This window comes from Telopea speciosissima, chromosome 11 (genome assembly GCF_018873765.1).
Source record: "Telopea speciosissima isolate NSW1024214 ecotype Mountain lineage chromosome 11, Tspe_v1, whole genome shotgun sequence".
Taxonomy (NCBI): Eukaryota; Viridiplantae; Streptophyta; class Magnoliopsida; order Proteales; family Proteaceae; genus Telopea; species Telopea speciosissima.
The window spans coordinates 37,701,159-37,722,086 of NC_057926.1; the positions used below are offsets into that span (position 1 = coordinate 37,701,159).

A 20,928-nucleotide genomic window follows, 5' to 3' on the forward strand; every position below is an offset into this window, starting at 1 on the left:
GATACTTGGAAGCTTCAATAATATTGGGTACAATCTAATTATTGCACCCAATACAAGGTTAAAGTACCAACTTATAGTCTCACTAGAATAACGAAAAATGATGCAAAAATTGTTTCTTAACATTGTACCCACTCAAAACAGTGCTGAATGCCATCAATTTTATTAAAAGAATTTGTTAAAAAATTTCTTTTTTGAATTGTTCACCTTTTCTTTTAAGGTAAAGAAAGTTACTCAGGAGAGGAAATCAGAAGGCAAGAATTGTATAACTGGCCCTATTTAAAAAAACCCATGTTTTGTGGAAGCTTTTCCCATTTTTAGGCCTATAAATCATTGGTTTACATGAGCAACACATAGGTTTACTAATCTTTTCAAGAATCCGGATCCTCTACTTCCGCCTATCCGGTACTGTCGTGCGCCCTACACACAGTAAGGCGGTAAAGACCACCTTACCCCCGCTCGGGTAGGGGTAAGGCGGTCTTTTCACCACCCTACTATGTCTGTAGGGCGCACGACAGTACCGGGCAGGCAGAAATAGAGGATCTAGATTCTCTTTTCAAACAGCCTACCATTTCTATCTTCCCATAATATACAACAGAGAGCCGCCAATATGAGCCTCCAAATCCTGATTCTAAGAAGCATTCGATAGAATCTAACCTTGCTTGGTCGCTTCCTCTGCCATAAGAGTCTCCATGGTAAATCAGTCTCTAATCTCATTGCTTTTGAAGCTAGAATAAAACAGAGATGCGATATAGGTAGTTAAACCCTGGGGAGTGGATTTGATTAGTGTAACTCCCCTTCCCAAATAGATAGTTGTGTTGAGTTGGCTAATTGATTCTTAGATCTTTCCATCATCTCCTAGAGAAAAGCCTATGTATCAATTTTGTATTTGATAAATTGTGCAAGCTTGTGGAATCAATTTTAATTGTTGGTCTACAAAATAAAAGTGAGAGATATTCTAATTGTTGTGCCCCACCTGAGAAATCTTTGAAACGGATTGTCATATTTGTGCTCATGTACCTGCTCAAAGCTTCTCTTACCAATAGAAACAAGAAAGGTGAAAGAGGATAACCTTGATATTGGTTTCATTTGCTTACGAAATACACATGGGAATGCCATTAATTTTCTTAAGTTTAATAGAGGTTTCCAAAATGATTAGAATGTGTAGAACCTCTCCAAATCTTCTAGTGTCTTTTATAAGATTTCAGGATGGGGCGGGTCTCCCCTTTATTTACAACACTTCCATCCCTAGTCCCAAGTGAAGATGCCTAGCTGACATAAGACAAAGTTTTACAATCAATCTTTCACATTTTTGGACTAGAAAACAGTGCATGAACATACATGGGCAGCCTAAATACAAGGATGTATGTTAATAATTCACATGAGCGTATTTGATTGAATTAGATTTTGATATTTGGCTTGTGGTTAATTAATCCTAATCTTATCTATCCAAAGCTAGAATTGTCATGACATCCCGCCATGTAAGTAAAAATTGGTGAGCCACCCTGATACTTATTAGATCGACCTATTTAAAGTACTGTTTGCCTTACTAATAGAAAATATATAACATAAAATAGAATTTTATCGCCTTCATAAGATGCAAACCGAGTGTTGTTAAAATAGCTATTAAAAGACATGCCTTAGTTATGAACAACTAACATACAAACTCAACATGCATTGTAGGCATGAAATATGGTTATAACTACACATTGCCCAAAACATTCCCCATACAACTTTTTTATGTTTTCCTTTCTCAATCTAAATGTATGTTGCTAAAATATGAGAAGAATTTATGATAATAAACTTTCAAATGCAAGAACTAAAATATTGGAGAAAACTAATTTGGTAAGCATATATTTATCATAGACATTCAAGATAAATGATCTATCGGCTTCGTATCTTTCCATTGTTCATGTTGAGTGCAATCATGAATTTTTTTTTTTTTTTTTGTGAAAAACAAAGATCCATAAACACACAAAGATTACAAAATGCTAAAATATGTGCTAATGGAACAATCGTCTCTGAGCATTTAACACAAAAGATTGAACATCTCCTTAATTTCTCAAATAATACACCTAATTTTCCAATTAATATTGGCAATGTTTATCTGCCAAATTCTTCACTACAGCTACGGAACCCAATTCACCCAGCCTAAAAGCCCCTATATTTGTAAGATTTATAATTTACTGTGTTAGAAGATAAACCTGAAATATAAGAAGAAAAAAAAATTTGCACAAATATCGATCTCCACCAACAAATACTTTGTATTGCACTTTTGTGTTTGGGGTTTGATGTCTTATATTACACTTTTGTGATGGGTTTGCTTTCTCTTTGATTTTCTAATCCGAATACTGCAGTACTTGGAATTGATGCGACAAATGTTTTATGTCTGCAGGATATATATACTGCATTATGTCTCCAGCGTTCATTACTACAGTTATGTTTAATTTGCTCACTCCCAATAATGGACGACGATCAAGTCCCTAATGCAAGCTGGAGTAGTTATGTTCTTTGTAGGGATGACCAATATTTCATGTTTACTCTTTTTCTGGGAAATTCAAGGAGCTAGAAATGCTACTCCGGGTTTAACTCCAATCCTAGAGGTATAATTTGTAGGGTGGGTATTGTTGAACTGACAATAGGGAAATCATGTAAAATCTCTTTTCTGATAATAAGAAATACATAATTCTGATTGAACATCTTAAATCTCTTTGTGCTTCTTTTTACTTATTTTGATGTCCTCTTATGTGATTAGAAGGTGTCTAATCTAACACTTTTGTTAACGTGCTTGTTTTTTCCTTTCCTTTTGTTTTAGGCTTGTGTCTCTTTTTCTAGTTTTTATATAAATTGTTATTTTTCTTCGATTGAAAATGTCATGCAATTTTATACAATTGCTATTTTCCCAACACGCTACTACACCTATTCGTATTGTCACTTCCACCACCAACTCACTACCACCTAAGATTAGGCATAAATCGTCATGCTTTAATGGAATAAATTTAAATAATTTCAAATGAATAAATGTCAAATTCATGCATTATATATGTTGAATTCAAACAAATCAATGGAATGAACTCAAGCAACCAAAATGGGTCCAAGGCAACTGAAATCACATAAGCCTAAATCGAAGAATTTTCTTGAAGTTAATGCTTTGTTTTGGCTAGCAAAACAGAATGTTTAGGAATTTTTAACGGAAAATGAATGAATTATTGATCTATGCTCTTAAGACCTGAAATTGCATGATAATTTAACTATTAGAAATTGACATTATAACTATGAAGTTTTATTTTTCACTTGGCAAACTCTGTTTGGGCTAAAACTTAATTAATATGTGTTGCGTCAAGAAATCGTCGAGCGGTCCTGCGAGTGCCGTCACCTGCAAGTGGACCAAATGGATCAACAGAGAGAACCGGTGTGGTCCCGGCCTAGGGTTCTCCGATGCCAAAGTTAGATCTCCTGGCGCAAACAGATGAATAGTGATTATTCAGTATGAGTTTAGATGTCCCGGATGGGGTTGTGTACCTTGCCTTTTATAGTAGCATATGGCGGTGTGGAGAGTCCCAGTTTGATGACGATTGTGCCGTTGAGTGGATAGAGGCCCTGGGTAACGGGGCTCTATCCTGATTGGCCATCTCCCCGTGGGAGGGAGTGTCCTGGTGGCATCAGGATCCTTGGTGGATAGATACCCGCGTGTGGTGATAACGTCCTTGGTGCTTGAATCCGTCTGGATGACGTGACCTCTAAGCGGCGGTCTAGAGTCCTGATAGTGACATGAGTCTTAGCGATACGATCGGATCGTAGATGGGTGGCCCCCAGCTCACGTGCCCACGATGCTGTGCTTGGGTGTAGGCCGCGCCTGGGTGAGGCCGTGCCTAGGTGAGGCCGCGCCTGCCTGGATGTGTGGCCGCACCTAGGTGAGGCCGCGCCCAAGTGGTGGCCGCACCTGGGTGAGGCAGGGCCTGGGTGAGGCCGCGCCCCGGATGTGTGGCCGCGCCCGAGGGGTGGCCATGCCTGGGTGAGGCCGCGCCTAGGTGAGGCCGCGCCCGAGTGGTGGCCGTGCCTGGGTGAGGCCGCGCCCGAGTGCTGGGACCCGGTTCGTTCTCCTTGGCTATGGAACGGGTCGCCTGTGACACGTGGCGATCGTTGATTGGCTCGGTGAATATGGGATGTATCAATATGTCTGGTGAATTCACAAAAAAGGCTATTAAAAGTATGGGTTTTTTACAAATGCCCCTTGAAAATGTCCATTTGTCCAAATGCACCCTTACAATTTTATAATTTGCACGTGTCCCCCTACTTTCAAAATATTATAACATTTTAATCCAGTCTGTTAATCTGGGACGTTAGATATTAGTTCAAGAAATCTAATGATCAAAATACCCTTGCGGATCAAAATGCCCTCATCTTCCCAAAATCGTTGAGGGTTTGAAATTCAAAATCAAACCCTAAATCATTTCGGAAAGATGAACCCTAAAAGATTGTACGAATGATCAAGCTAGGTTAGACTGGAATCGTGTTCTTTTTGTAGGTTTGGTCTGGACATGAACTGCAGAGGAGACTAGGACTAAAATTGGAATCAACTGCCTAGTTTTTTTGAAAATCCATTGTGTTTCAGAAAACCGCTTGGTTCTGTTACTTTTTAGTTTATTTTAATTCAATTTTCAATATTTTCTAGTTTATTTATTTATTTATTTTTTATCTTATTGTTATTTTTTTTTTCTGATAATCGTGGTTGGATCTATTGAACTCTCCCCCCACCCCAATTGGACCAAAAAGAGGCCGGTTTGGTAGGATACCTGCTTTTGTGTTTGAAAACTATGATACAACCATTGACTTCATGCTATTTGATCTTCTAAACATGTGACGCGTGACTAGTTAATTATAAGTCTATAACTGCCCCACAACCACTCTATGAGTTGGCCATCACTGACACAAGACTTGCCCTGTGATTATTTGTAGGACCATTTGGATTGAATCAAGACGGCAGTGAACCATCAATGGCTGGACCCTAGTGGTCCCACCATCATTATTTGATTGGTACCCCACCCCCAATTATTTAATGTAGCAAAATTTGCCACAACCAGAGATGAGACCAAGTGAGAAGATTATTTTCAAAATTATTTTCGATGTTGTAAAATCTATTTAATATTGGAGTTTTAAAATACCTTTCCCTTTTAAATTTGGTTTCTTTTTTTGTGTTTTCCTTCACAAGGTTGTTTTCGTTGGACGTTGCCTTTTGTTAAAAATTATCTTTGGATGAGACCTTTAATCCCAAATTGGAAGTGAAAAAGAATGATAGGAAGTAAATATATAAAAATGCACTATAAAGGTCGGTTCTTTGAATAGAGGTATCTTTTTTCCCACATGTCCAACCCAAAGTGTGGTTAGGCGAGTGTTTTTCCACCAGACTTATATGATGTCATAGTTTTTACTCCATGTGGTCGACAACAATATCAACAACACCTCATTTTTACACTGTATGCATCTAGTGTCGGCAACATTTAATTTTTGTGTCTTTTCTTGAAGAGACACCTTTGGGACTTCCTTAGACAAACACTTCACAAGGGTTTCTCTACTTCATAAATAGAAGACGTTTTTGACCCTTTGCGCTCTCTCTCTCTCTCTCTCATTTCTCTTTGTTTTTATTCTAGTTTCGGCTTTATTTTATGTTTTGAGTCTTTTCCTTCTTTGTTCTATTGGTTGATCAAGCATAGCCTGAAAATGCCCAGACATGACCTAATAAATAAATGCAACAATTACTGAAGGATTTAAGGGACTCTTCATCTTAGGATTGATTCACAAGAACCTTCTTGCAACATAGAAAGTGAATACAAATCTTAAGGATAACAATCGGTGTCACCACTCGACCCCACTTTTACTTTCACATTGGTTTGTGTTAGATAACATAAATCAGATCCAAATAAACTCGGGTTTGGATCATACCTGAATATGTACGAAAACACAGCGAAAGAAGAATCAAAAGCCAAGCTTATGGTTACGAGCACACGAACGAATCTTCACAATCACAATAAGCTTCACCACAGAGAACTCCAAACCATAAATTCTTAGAAAGAGATGGAATCGCACAGAAAACACAAACACTTGGAGAGCATAGAGAGAAAGAAAATTAGTTGACTAATAGCCTAGTCTTAGGATTAGGGAGGTTATGTATTTATAACCTAAAACCCTAAAACTCCCTTCCCCTTGTAGACTCCCTCTAGAAATCGTCCCGGCTCTCTCCCATGCTCATGGGTTGGACCGTCCTGCCTTATGTGGGCGGCCTGGACCAGGCCTCAGGCCCATATTCGATTAACAGTTTGGAACAAGTTACAACATCAAAGTTTGTATTCAAGTTCAATTACCATACAAGAGGAATACTTTTAATAGTGAATTTCAGCCGTTGAACATTTTACTTTTAATCCTAACCGTTGATGGTGTAAAACCATGTAACCTGCTACCGGCTAACCGTTCATTCTTCTTTTTCACTGGGCAACACCACCCACCCCTCTGCAACTCCACTTGCAACACCGCCCCTTCCCTCCTCCCACCTCCGCCCTTCCTGCAAGTTATGTTCCATTTCTTTCCCCATTTTTTCGATTCCTCAACTCTGCTAGCTGGGCAAAATTTTCGTTTTCTTTTCAACTTTGAAACTGTAGTCATGGGCAAATCCCAAACTTTTGCTGACTCTATATTGAGTTCTGATTTAGATCTGGGTTTTCTTTATTTCACTTTGAGATCCTTCTTCCTATTTCACTTTGGATTTGGGGTTTAGTCCGAAAGGCCCTCTTTGATCTTGAGATTGCTACAAAAGTTTCAGATCTGAAACTACAGTACTGCGTTCCGGTGGTTCCGTCAGTGAACTAGGTTAGTGACGCAAGTAGATGTGGATCCGAAGAAGAACAAGGAAGAAGATGTGACCTAGAGTTTCAGATCCAAAACGCCTCCGCCTTCAGCGACTCAAGTAGATATGGATTTGAAGAAGAACAAGCAAATAGATGGGATCGAGAGTTTCAGATCTGAAACGCCTCTGCCTTCAGCGACGATAACCCCAATGCTTGTTCATCCGTCTCTCTCTCTCTCTCTCTCTCTTTCTCTCTCTCTTGCTATGGTTGCAATTGTTGTTACACATTGCATTCACGTTTTTTCTAATTTTCATGGGATTTTGTTACTTGGGTTCCTTCGGCTTTTCATCTAGGACTGAATTTTCATATGCCCTTTTTGATTTTCTGAATCTGAGCTCAATTATAGATTTACTGAATAGATAACTTGTGGGAAGTGGGTTTTAAAAATTCAGGTATACGAAGTGGGATCAAACGTATGGCAAACCAAAGGAGATGAGCAAGAAACAGCAACGAAGGATTTTATGGAATGCTTGAAACCGTTGGAAGGGGAGCTTGGTGATGAGCCTTACTTTTGGGGTGAGAGAAATGAGATTAATCGAGCAATATTAAAGAGTAATTGAAATCTGGAATCTGAATAGCATCTTTTCTTTAAGATCTACATAAAATCTGATTTTTTCTTTTTTGATTATTATTTTTAGGGGAAATTTCTTAGATCCACTATATAAAAAATTTAATTACAAGATAAGTGGGTTTTAAATTCATTTTACATTCATTAATTTTAATTTTGAAAAGATTTATTTAATACCTAGAGTTAGTTATTGGTCATGCCACCTAAGAAGAAAAGCCTAGTGAACTTCCAAAATTACCTCAACTTCACCTTAGCCGCACTCTTTGGCTTCTGTTCACCCCTGAACTCTGCAACTCACACGCTGCTGTGTCATCTCTATATCTCTCACCGAACTCACCGACGTTCCCTCAAGAATAACAGAGAAGAGCTTTCTCATTAGTTCTTCAGCCTTCATCAGCCAGTCAAGGGTACATGTTGTGGAGTTATAAACCACAAGCCAAATCATTTTTGGGTCCAAATTTGTAAATTTGAAAAGAAAAAAAAAAAGAAATTAAAACCCCAAACCTGCTATATACAAAATTTGGAGAAGAACGCAAAACAGGGGATTTACACTGAAAAGGCTCACCAAAGTTACTTATTGCTCAACGTATATTCTATCTAAACCATACAAGAGAATAAAAATAGGAAATGAAATCAGAAATCCAAAAAAAAATCTGCTAGCTTGAAGATGATAAGGGATATTGACCGGAATCCATCCAGACAGTGTCGAAAAACCTGAGGTACCATCAACCCATCATCACGACCATCATGATCACGACTCCTCCTCTCTCCCTCTCCTTCTCCATAAGAAGTTCTATTTTCTCTGATAGTGGTAATGGATGCCGCTGCAGTAGTTGCCGTCAAAGAGCTCTAACCTTCTTCTTTCACTGTAAAAAAGAAAATATGAGAGAGAGAGATCTAGAATACCCTTTCCTGTTATCTCTAAAGTTGGGCGGTGCTGCAGTAGATACGATAAGATCCAGAAGGAAAGTAACAACGAATAAAAAAGGATAATTCGATATTGTTCAATCTAGTACAAGTGAAGGGTTGGTGTTCTTATCGTCGGAATTTATACTAGTATTTAGATTCTAGAATTAATAACTTCTCAAACTAATATGTCGCCTCTAGTTTATACGTTTACACCCTATACATTTTACTGGGTTACAATGGTGACGAAGAACTAATGAGAAGCTCTTATCTATTACTTGAGGAAACGTCGATGAGTTCAGAGAGAGAGAGAGAGAGAGCAAGAGCGGATGAGTTGCAAAGTTCAAGGGTGAATAGAAGCCGAAGAGTGTGGCTAAGGTGAAGTTGGGGTAATTTTGGAAGTTCACTAGTTTTTTCTTCTTAAGTGGCATGACCAATAACTAATTCTGGGGATTAAGTAAATCTTTTTAAAATTAAGATTGATGAATGTAAAATGCATTTAAAAGGCACTTATATTATAATTAATTTTTGTATCTAGTAGATGTAAGAAATTTTCCCGTAATTTTTTTTATTTTTTTATTTCAACATATTTTTCTTGGGAGGAATAAAGAGGGTGCAAGGTCGCAGGAAAGAGTGGCTGGGGCGGTGGTTGCAGGGAAGAGTGGGGGAGGTTGGGAGAGATGGATGTTGTCAGGGGTTGAGCGATTGGGGCAAGGGATGATGGTAGCAGCGGCGGTGCAGGGTTGGGACTGTTTTGACTGAGGCGGTGAGGGTCACGAAGGTGGTGTGATATGCAGGGGTGTGGATGCATATCAATGGGAAAAAGAAGTAGAAGAGGAAGAGCATGAAACCTACTATAACGGTGACCAAGTGGAGTGACATTAAATATTCAACGATTAAGATTAAAATAAAAAATTTAAACGATTTAAATTTTGAAGGTGTGTTTAACACTTTAACTTTAACGTTGCGTTTAAGGATTATAATGATAGCGCTGCTACCAGTCATTCTTATGTTTATTATCCATCAGTCTACTCTCAAATCTCATTTGACTGTAATATTTTACTATAGTCAAGGATAGAGTTTTCCTGCAGTCACGGTCAAGGGAGTATTAGAAAACTAGAGCCAGTTGTGTTACTTTGCCACTGAATAACCTCCCAATATTTGCACGATGTCCTATGAACATTTAAAAAGCAAAAGAAACTGAGACAAAAAGAGGGGAGAGATGTTTTTTTAAAAAAACATTCACTACATGTGGACCGAAAAGGACAATCCTATATTAACATTTAACAATAAGACTTTAACCATGCATGGTAGAAGTAACCATAGTTAATAAATTCGCATATTATATACGTATTTGAATGTTTTAATGAAAAATGCAGTGTATTACATATAATATTTTAGAGTTGGCTAAATATGCGGACTTTAAGACCTAACATATTATACATGAATAATATGCATATTATATGGTTGTAATATGTTTACTTAAATATTTAAAAAAAAAAAACTCTAAAGTCGATCTTCACTGTTAAAACAATCTAATAATATTAACCGTTAGATAAAATAAAAAATTAAAATCAAAATCAAACCCTCATCTTCTCGGCTTCTCCAGCGGAAAATGAAAGGAACTTCTCACTCTCCACTTTCCTCTTGTCTCTTCTTTCTTTTCTTGCGTTCTTCAGAGTTCAGGCCGGATTGATACTCCAAGTCTCCACCACATAAATCAAAATCTTCGACAGCGCTCAAAAGTATCGTCAACTACACTGACAGCCGATTCAGTTCCATCCTAGGTCTTCTCCGAATTTCGATCTTCTCTTCTCTGTTCCCCAAGGTAACCTCGCCATCATAAAGATTTCGTTTTCTTTTATGAATGCCAATAATATGCAGTAACTAAGCCTTCTTTCTACGCTGCCCTTCCTTTTGTTCTTCTTTTTTTATTTTACCCCTTCTGTTCCCTTTGCAGAGCGCCATAAGAGAGCGATGTTTGTAGTTTCTGTTTCTCGAATATGATTAAGGTTTTATTGTCTTTTTTGTTCTTGTTTATTGTTGATTTAAGCAGATAAGTACTCTCTATTCTTCCTCTTGTCGTTCTTGCAGTGTTTGTGGAATTTGGAGGGTTTTTTTAAATGTATTTTTTAGAAAACGCAACTTGGTGTTGAATGTTCGTTGTATCTGGTTTTCTCGTTTCACTTTTGTTCAATGGAATGGGTTTCCCGTTTTTATTTTTATTTTTTTATTATGAGTTTTGGGGTTATAAGCTTCTTTGCACTTGTGATGTTGGTGATGGAGTTTTCTTTTGTTATGGGTTTTTTTGATTTTGGGTTCTTATGAGTGGGACTGAGGACAGGGGTGAGAAGAAGAAGCTTCCCGAATCAAAATGATTTTGTTGATTGAGAGCTAGAGTTTGAGAAATCCTAATTTGAGGAATGGCTTCTCTGTTGCAGCAATCTCCTCTCTTGTGATGAGTAGAGTGTTGAAGTACTACAATCCTTTGGAAGTCTGCTTCCTCTAAATAGCATGATCATTGATCGTAGGGATATACCAAATGATTTTTTGTTTTTACATTTCAAAATGTATTCTTGTTTCAGAATCCATTCCATATAATCATCCCTTTTGATTAGCCATTCTAATCCATACAATAAAGAATGTAATGAATCTAGGCTTGTTGACCAATCAAACTATATATTTAGGCACATTAATAAATGTTATTATTGTGTTTCTTAGGTGTACATGTCTATTGCATAGTAAATATATGCCCGTATTTTTGCTCTCAAATTTTTACGTAATAGTTGTATTATACACGTATTAAATACGTACTATATTTTTGCTGTAGTTTTTTACTGCACCGAATTTTTTGAAAAATATTATTACCGTACAGTCCATTTGACTGCCGTACGTATCCGTTCCTGAACTTACTAACTATGGTTAGAACTCAGCAAAGAATAAACTTTTCCCAAAACCTCATGTGGGATCCACAATTGCAAGTTGTCTTGAACCTTCCGTCCTCATCTATTTTTTTTTTTTGGTGCGAACCTTCCGTCCCCATCCAAATTCCAAATTCTAAACACCCAAATGCAATACCTCTCTTCTTCTTTCTTCTTTCTTTCTCTTCTCTTCCCTGGATGGATAAGGATCGGAAGAAGGTGTGGAGGAAAATCAAAGACATTGAATGGTGACTGATACAAGCTGATGGGATGCTGAATCAGCCCATCAACAATTCAATACCACCCTCTAAATTTTTCGTACATGGGCTTTGGGCCCATCTATGAAAATAACTTTATTGACGAAAATTCTATAGGGTCAACTTGTGAGGGTCATGACTTAATTATATTAGTGGGTCCTTGTTAAGACCCAACCCATTTGCCAATTCCTTTTCCTTTACCACTTGTACCTATTGAATGTGAAACACCACTACAACCCTAACTAAGATTTTGGAATGTGCTTAGGGTGTATGTCTACCTTCTAATAGTTTCTAAGGCAATATTTTAAAAAAAAATTCTTTTAAAATAAAAAATAAAAAAGGAAAGAAATTTTAAAGAGAATGTTAATATGTTAACATATCATCATCTAGATCATCCATTAAGTCATTATTTATCATCATGATGGGGATACAATCCTTGGTCATCAATATATAACCTTTACATATGATTTCATGAGTCAAAACTTAGCTCCACTCCACATCATTGTGTGGGAAAGCTTTAGTACTAAGGGTGTCAAAACCTAAACTGAACCGTTCAAACAGGTCCAGCCCAGCCTGATTTAGCCCAATTCAAACCGAACCAAGGCCTTATCGATTCGGTTTCGGTTTGCAGGTTAGAGCACCATTTGGTTTTGGTTCAGTTCGGGCTAATCCGACAGACCATCGATCAATGCGACCAATGGGATCGAACCCAACAGAATACTGAAACCGACCCCCAAACCCTAAAAACCCTACCTAATCCTTACCCAAAACCACCGGTTTTCAAACCAAATTAAAACCAATAGCACAACCCGAACTGCACCCGAGTCCAAACCGGATCAAACTCAAAAAGTCCTTACTGGTTCATTTCGATTTCCCTAAAACTCACACCAAAACCCGAAAAAACCCGAATTGAACCACCTGATATTCATCCGTGATTGTGAATAGAGAACATAAATCTTAAATTTCCTAACAAATTATCCCTTGTGAGATAAGTTAGGCTTCCTTATCTACCCAAACCAAACCTATATGCCTATTATATCTCTCTTCTGCCCTATTTTCTCTCTTCCCCTGTTATCTTTCCTCCCCCACCGAATACGTAACAGCTTCCTACGATACTAGATTTTTTTTTTTTTTAATCTTTTATAAAATCCCATGATACTGATCAAGATCACTAGATTGGACGATCCGAATTAATCCCTTCTTAATTTTAAAATTAATATAGATATTGCCATTCTACGTGTATTTAAGGTCCTTTTGGATATGGATGAGTTCAAACTTTGAAGGACAACCTGGAGAACTTATCCTCTTATGTTTCTTTTCATAGGGTTGGGGGGACAAGGTTCTAGAAAAAGTGGATAATACCGAATCTATATATTTTAGGTAAAATATCGAATTTATCCTCATAAATACCCTTACCACACATTATTTATTTATATACCCAAATCAAGATTTTCATTTCTTGCACATGACACAATTTAATTAGAACGAATCTTACGAAGATCATCTTCAACTACAAATTTTCTTCATAAACTTATGTTGGGTTGTTGGGTACAGATATTGAAGAAGAAGAAGAAGAAGAAGAAGAATAGCTCAAGAAGCTCACCTAGATCGGTTAATTATTAGATTGAAAATGGATTCAATCTGCAACCAAGAAAATCATAATAGGATCATGGTTGAAGGTGAAGAAGATGATGATCTTGATTCAATTTCTTTTTCTTCAGAAATTTCGAGCAATTCGATCTCGTCGTCTCTATCAGATTTCATGGACGATGCAACGACGGCGACAGAATCATCGGCAGGTTCATCTTCTTCCTTGGATCAACTCACTAGTAATGGTCCTTTGTATCAGATGTCCTCTCTCATAAAACAACTCCCTTTCAAGTAAGTTTCTCTTCTCTCTCTCTCTTGATCTCTCTTGAGATTTTTATTTTGGGAGTTGCAATAAATCTTGTACAATATTATGGGTTTTGTAGGAGAGGACTATCAAGGTATTACCAGGGAAAATCAGAGTCATTTACGTCTTTATCAAATGTAAGGAGCTTAGAGGATCTTGCCAAGCCAGAGAACCCATTCAATAAGAAGCTCAAGACATGGAGAAGCTATGAAGGATTATCAGAGAGGTCTAAGATTATCTCAAAGAAGACTTCAAGGGGTTTTTGTTATGCAGCCAATGTGAGGATGAGAAGCAACAGCTTCTTAGGCAACAACCGGCCTTTGAATGCTTAGTAATTAGAATCTATGCCATCATCTAGCTAATCATTTTTTCCAAAAAAAAATTAAGAATAATATTAACAGTAGATTTGTTTTTTTTTATGTGAATCTATCTACAAAAATGGGATTCGTTTATTTTAATTTAGTTTGTAGGGTGATCAAGTGAGAGTTTCATACATGTGGAGGCATTTCATCTCATTTTTGTTAATATTATTATATAGAGGATTAGATGATTTACGTATCCAATATTCCATTTGCCATGAATTTTCTTCTTTTTTTTTTTCTTTTTCTTATTCTTTTTTTTTTTTTCTAGAAAAAAAAATTTATTAAGAAAAACAATAGTCCCCCAAGTATGGGAGAACAAAAGGTTACAAATAAAGGTCAAGGGAAGAGTGTGGCTCAGGTCCTCGTACGAGGTCCATACTTGGGACCCCCTCCACCCACATAGAACCCAATGCCCCTCTATAGGTCCCCTGGATTAGGAGGGTGACCAGGGGAAGGATGTTTTAGGATCTATTCAACTGAGATGTGGCTGCACATTAAGTCAGTCACAACATTTCCTTGGGGTATGGCGTTAGGTAAGATGTCCGGGCGCGGTCGAAGTTATTACGAAGCATGAAGCAATTTTCAATTATGTGTTTAATGGAGTCCACTCTAATGCATGAGAGTTAGATTGGGCCAGAATTCCCTCCATTAAACTTGTTACCAAAAAAAAATTCCCCCATTAAACCACAGAGCTTAGTAGATTAAACTGTTCACACTTTTCACTTTATATTTAAATACCATGTCCATATTGCTCGATCACCCAGAGCTGCCAAGACTCATTATCTTTCTTTTCTCGCAAGACTAATTTGTGTTTATCCAGGAAAGGCATTCTTGCCCACATATCTGATCCGATTTGGTCTGTTAACTTGCTTGTACTGGTCCTCAAACGACAGAGAGAAAGAGGGATTTGATTTGGTTTTTGACCCAATAAAAAAAGGGAGCCTACAGCTTGGATGGCGTTTATTTGGGTTTTGATTCATCCAAATGGTGGCCCACTTAAGGGTTAGGGTGTCTTTTGAGTTATAATCCATAACTACAATCAATCTCCCATTCTCACTTCCCTTTCTCTCTTTTTTTTGTTCCACTACTGTTTGATTCGGAGACAGATCGGATGTGATCGGATCTGGATATTTTCTGATCGAATATAGATATTTCTAAATAGATTCGGATGCAGATCGAATTCAAATTTTTGATCATCTGTTTACATCGTTGCCTTGTGTAACCCGAACCTTCCTCTCCTTAGTGGATACAATTGACTCTCAATCCATATCTCTTAGATCATGATTATCTTTTCCTTATATTCTAGAACCTGTTGAATCCCTTCTTTTTTTTTTTTTAAATGAATTTTTATTGAAGTATTCAGATTTTTTCTGAATATCTCTAAATGAATATGGATATCCCTAAACGGATACGGATGCGGATCGAATTCGAATTTTCGTTTATCCATTTACAGCCCTATCTACCAGATCTTTATCCCCTCCAGTTCTCTGCCCGGCCCAGTTCCCCCAATCCCCGTAATAAAGGGAGGATATAATGACCACCCTACCCCTATCTGAACAATTTGCTTGGGTGGGGTCCATATCCCCTTTATTACAGGCATTGAGGATTTGGGCCGGGCAGGGAACTAGAGGAGATAATTTTCACTATCTACCTCCCTCGGTATTGCAATTATGGTTTAGGGTGGTTGGATTGGATATTAAAGGTCATGAAAAAGAATGGTCTAACCTAAGCAACATCTTAACAAAAAAGGGATATTTCAATTTCTATTAAGTTCTTCTACATCTGAAAAATAAAACTAAATAAATAAACTTTACACACCTATGAAATTAGAGGTTATTCTGGAAATCTGATTTAATTTTAGTTAATATCAAGCTACCAGTCCTTATCAGGTTTGCCTGATGGAGTGGTTCTCATAACCACAACAAACCAACTTCCTGAGTTTAATAATTGCCAGGCTCATGTTTTGATCCTGTTTATGTGCTCGAGTCATGGTGGAGTGGTTAATAATTAATTAGGGGAGCGTGGCCTCTATACATGCGCACAAGTATCATGGGGCCGGGGCATGGGTGTGACCCAACAATTAACAACTCCTTTGGACATTTTTGCGTCATGTGAGCAAGGGTGAGGTAGACTGGATCTTTATACTCTCAAGTGAGGTGCACTGCTCAGTGCCCCTCACTTGTTGCATCCGATGGTGTGTTGGGCAGTGCACGTTTAAAGTTCATTCTCTTAGTTTCATGGCTACCATCGGATGCTCAAGTAAGGTGCACTGCACTTGAGAGGATAAAAATTTATGGCACACAGCTAATACAAGTTCGAGAGTAGAAGGGAGTAGTGTAGCACAGGTGTGACACAAACAATTAATAGCTTCTTAATTTGGACATTTTAGCTTGATGGTTAGGGGTAAAAAAAAAAGGGGTTCATATATGAAAGTCTGTCAAAGAGGGGACACTCTTTAGGGAATTCATTAATCAACTTCTTTATTTTGACGGGCATGCGCCTACTCCCAGACACAGTCAAGCATGAAATGACTTGTACACCCTATTTTTTTATGGGGCCATGGTGGTCATTTTGTGCTGTTTGGGCACAGGCACACGTCATAGCACATGACCAGGTGGTTTTTTTTTTTTTTTTTTTTCAGGAAAAATAAAGTTTGTCAAGTCAACAAAATGTGAACTGGATTAGTCAAACTCATCGATCAAAGTTTTGTATAGGAAACTTCCTAGCTAGGTAATGCCTAGTAATTAAATTGCTGACCACATGTCATCTAATGCCATTGGGCTTTGGCTTCTTTATGGTCTCAACTCAACATTTCCTTATACCTTATCACACTGACATGCACAACACAAGAAGGGAAAAAAATATCCGAGTTGAAACTATAGAAAGAATGAAAAATTCAACTTGACCGTATATGAAGACCATGCATGCACAACATCCCACCAAAACCTACCTTTCTAGAATAAGCATGGACTCAACTATAATTTGCCATGAACCAAGCAATCAATTTTAGTTGATCAATTAAAAATGTTTTTATACCTCCATCCTGCCCATCATTTTCATTGTTACAGAAATTTTATCATAAAAAAATAAACTATACCCAGTGCACAAGGCTCCCGTGTTTAGTAAGGTCTGGGGAAGGTCAGATGTACGCAACCTTACCCCTATTTCTAGAGAGACTGTTTCTAGGACTTGAACCCGTGATCAAGCATTCAGCAAGTGAGCACTTGACTCAACAAGAAATTTTATCATCAAAGTTTCTATTTATTCTGAACTATGAAGCAGTCTAAGCAAATTATTAGAAGAAAAAATAAAGACAAAAAAAAAGTTCATATTGTAATAAGTAATGGTTCAATAAACAGAACATTGGCCTTATTGGAAAAAATCAGTCTTCATTCTAAAGACCTATCTTGATCGATACATCAAGTCACGTAGTTCTGTGACTTGAATCCGTGATATTGTACCCGGTTCTGATACCAAATGTTACGTACTTGATCGATACGCCAAAAGTTGCAAAGCTGATGGAACACATTAAATCAAACACTTTTTAACCTATCCCATACTAGACTGATCCAATCTAGCTCTTATACACTAGATTGAACCTCATTGGGCATATAACATACACCATCCATCAATTTCTTTGAGAAAAATTATTGTTAGATGAAGAGCAGGATGAAGCTTTCATCTTCCATTGAATTAAACGATGACCTACGACAGTATTTCAGAAACCAGCTTACCTATTTCATTTGGTTGGTAAAAAAACAAGTTCAGGCAATATAAACAGCAGCTGCAATGCCAACTTCAAATCTGATCTCTTTCCTTGTTGATTTCACTATTCTATTCCATCTTTGATTGATACGAAAATACATTGAATCTCTTTTTCTGATTTGTCTAAAATATCTTTTCCTCCTAATCCTAGAAACTTCTTATCTATTATTTTCAAACCCCTTGAATCTACTTAAGTGCTCAAGTCAAAAAGTTCTTGTGATAATTTTATATGCGCCAGTTTTACTGTATCATTATCACCACTGCCTAATGGAGGCAAACAATGAAAGGATGTTATGTGAATTATCAAGTTCTGAAAGCTTCCAAGACGACCAATTTCTTGATGAAGGTGAGGATCTCTGCTTTCTTAAAAGCTCTGTTTTTTTTAAATGAGTTTCAAGAAAATGAACAGTTATCTTTGTGGATTTCAAAAGAGATTTTTGGAAATTTATCTTCTCAAGTGTGGGGCACTCGCTTAAGAATCCCACCGTCCACCTGAAAAAATAAAAAGACACCACTATCCATGTTTTTACGGTTGAAATCGCCCAGTGCACCGCACTAGAGAGGATGAAAAGAAGACACTAGTATTACTCCACCAGGGTTTTTAGATTATCAAGAGAGCCTCAATCCTCACTTATTCTTCAGCCTCAATAGCATCTAAAATAAGGGTCAATATATGAAATTTGAAACTTGAGAACCCAATATATTAAATTCAAAGAATCTACATAAACAGCTCTGAATTTTATTTTTTTTTAAAATGAACTATAATGACTTCAAATAACAAACACACTGAATTTCATTAAGATCAACAGAACAAAAAATACAAACTAATAATGCAGATTCAATAAAACCACAAGATTTAGACCCCACAGCAAAATGATCTTCATGACAACCTTGTGATATTCTCCAAGGGGAAGGAGAAAAGGATTAAGAAAAGGCACATTCAACATTTACATTCACTAATTTTGTGGCTTAGGCTATACCAGTTGCCTCTGCAGATTGCCTGCAAACTACTTCAGAATCCATAATTATTCACTGGACTTTCCAACTTATAAGAAAATAATGGCCTAAGTCTACAAGCAAGATGCAAGCAAGAATCATAAGTTCTTAAAGCACACAGAATCAAGCAGGCAAAGTAAGGTGGTAATAAATCAACTTGGCGCCTTTGAGAGAGCAAAAGTAAAGGAAGTATGGAACAAGTATAATTTGTCAAGGAAAATAAAGCATGCAATTTTGTGAGAACTGGGACGATAATTAATAGCTAGAGAATTTTTGGTAAGCAATTGCAATCCAGAGGAGACGTTTTCTCGCAGAAACAGAGTCAAGTGATTAAGTGCTGCTCTTTACAAGTGTGGCTGTTTTACTGTGCGATTGGTGTCAAGGGGAATTATAGCAATAAGGTTCTTAGTCTAATTCTAATCTAACGGCTTTGAATGATCAATGATGTGTGGGCTCGGCAATTTTGGGAATTAGAAAATTAAAAAAAGGGAAGTTCAAAAAATTCTTTAAAAATAGAGCCTGACATAACCAGTCTCCCTTGCTTTATCAAATCCCTACCCTGCTAATTGCTAACCCATTTCGCCGGAAATCCCATCTCCATCAGTTCTGCCCTTGTCGCCAGCAGGAACCTTAGGCAACCTCTCTTATTCTCTCTCTCAATCTGGCTTTGTTGCAGTACAGAGATCTGACAGTTAAAAAAAAACTCAGAAATTAGAGCGCTGTTTATATCTCTAATTGAACCCATGTTGGTGAAATTGGTATGGGTGAGTGAGGATGTTTTTTTTAGATATGTAAGATCCAAGGAGAGTTGAATTCATGACCTCTTGATTGTGAGGTGTTGGTCCTCATCAACTGAGTAACCCCCTCGTGGCTCAAGTGAGAAGGATGTTCTTTGATGAGATGCATATTGGGTCATTTCTGAGCTGAAACTGAAGATATTATTCTTTGAGAAGCACTCTATCTGTAAAGCAACCGAATAAGTTAAGGTACCGAGCCATTTCTCTTTCTCCTTTGAATTTTTGAAGCTGAAAGATGAAATTCCTGAAGTTTTTGGTCTTGTCTCGGTGGGTTTTTGGAAGAAAACCTATTTTTTGTTTAGTTTTATTCCTTAAAGCGTTTTGCATGATTGGATGGGTAAACATCTACTCCCCATTGTTCTGTATGTGTATTCTGTGTGTGTGTGTGTGTGTGTGTTGGGGGGGGGGGTGTTGTTTCAAAAGAAGATAAGTGGAGGACCCAATCTTTAATCCCTGTTCAGTAATCTCTAATTCATTTTTATCATATTTATTGGGTGTTTGATATACCCTGTGTAGAAATTTATGTAAACCCACTTAGTATTTATCATTAACTGAAGTCTGAACTGAGTTAACACTTAATATCACACACCTAAGATCTGCCATAAAATTTATCGCATAGTAAATCACCATTGAGTTCTATTAAACGTATTTTTTTTTAAAAAAAAAACAGTCAAAACATGGTAGACAAATTGCAATGTCTCTTCCAATGCGCCGATGAGTCCATTTCAGAAATTGAATAGACCATAAGTAGGGGACTAGTCTACAATTTTCTGCATACATTATCATGCTGCAAGCACGATGATAATGTATGCAACTTAATAGTAACACATGCTGGCTTAGTAGAGTCGGTTGTTCTCATTGAAGATAAAGAGAAAAACTGTGGAGTCCCCTGAAATTGTCATGGACTTTGAATCAGAAAGAATATACATACAGGTTCTACAACAGATATGCTGAAAATGCAGGTTTCAAGGTTTGGCATGAATGGGTAAATGCATGCAAAAAATTTGAGGTCATGAAAGTTTATAGGTGAGCAAAATCATGAGCCTTCAGTTCCAAGCAGAATTCCCATGCTAAAATCAAAATCTAAAAGGCCAACTTGCATTCCCCTGCTCAATCTGGTATAGCTAAAGCAGTAGTTGACTAAGGTAGCAACTTTTGATTTCTGGGTTAAAAGGCCAAATGACAAGGTCGTGGTTTACATACCAAGTGGAAGAATGCAGGAGAAAGGAAATGCAAGAGGTTTCTTGCAAGTATTTCATGTAACCAATCTGAAGATCAGTCACAATGCAAGTTGATATCAATGATTAAATAGCCAACATTTTTCTAGGCTGATTAAATGATGTCAGTGGACTGCAAACATTTTGGTGATGTTGTTTGCTTTAATACTACTTACCGTTCAAACGAATATGGTCGTTCAGTTGCACTTTTATTGAGGTAAATCACCATATGAAAATTGTAGTTTTTGGTGATGCATGGATTTATGATGAAGTGATTGATTCCTTCAAGTGGGCGAGTGGCTGTTCAGTGCTCTCATCTTGGCACTCTCTGGAATGCGTCCGAAAA

The 20,928-nt window shown here is 37.3% G+C and overlaps 1 protein-coding gene across 1 annotated transcript; it reads left to right on the top strand.

The window, feature by feature from the left end:
• Window positions 1–13,054: 13,054 nt before the first annotated feature.
• LOC122645060 lies at window positions 13,055–13,777 on the top strand. The gene is made up of 2 exons (XM_043838407.1): window positions 13,055–13,432; window positions 13,525–13,777. Exons 1-2 carry the CDS (start codon window positions 13,182–13,184, stop codon window positions 13,775–13,777), a joined length of 504 nt encoding a protein of 167 aa, XP_043694342.1. The 5' UTR covers window positions 13,055–13,181.
• Window positions 13,778–20,928: the final 7,151 nt, after the last annotated feature.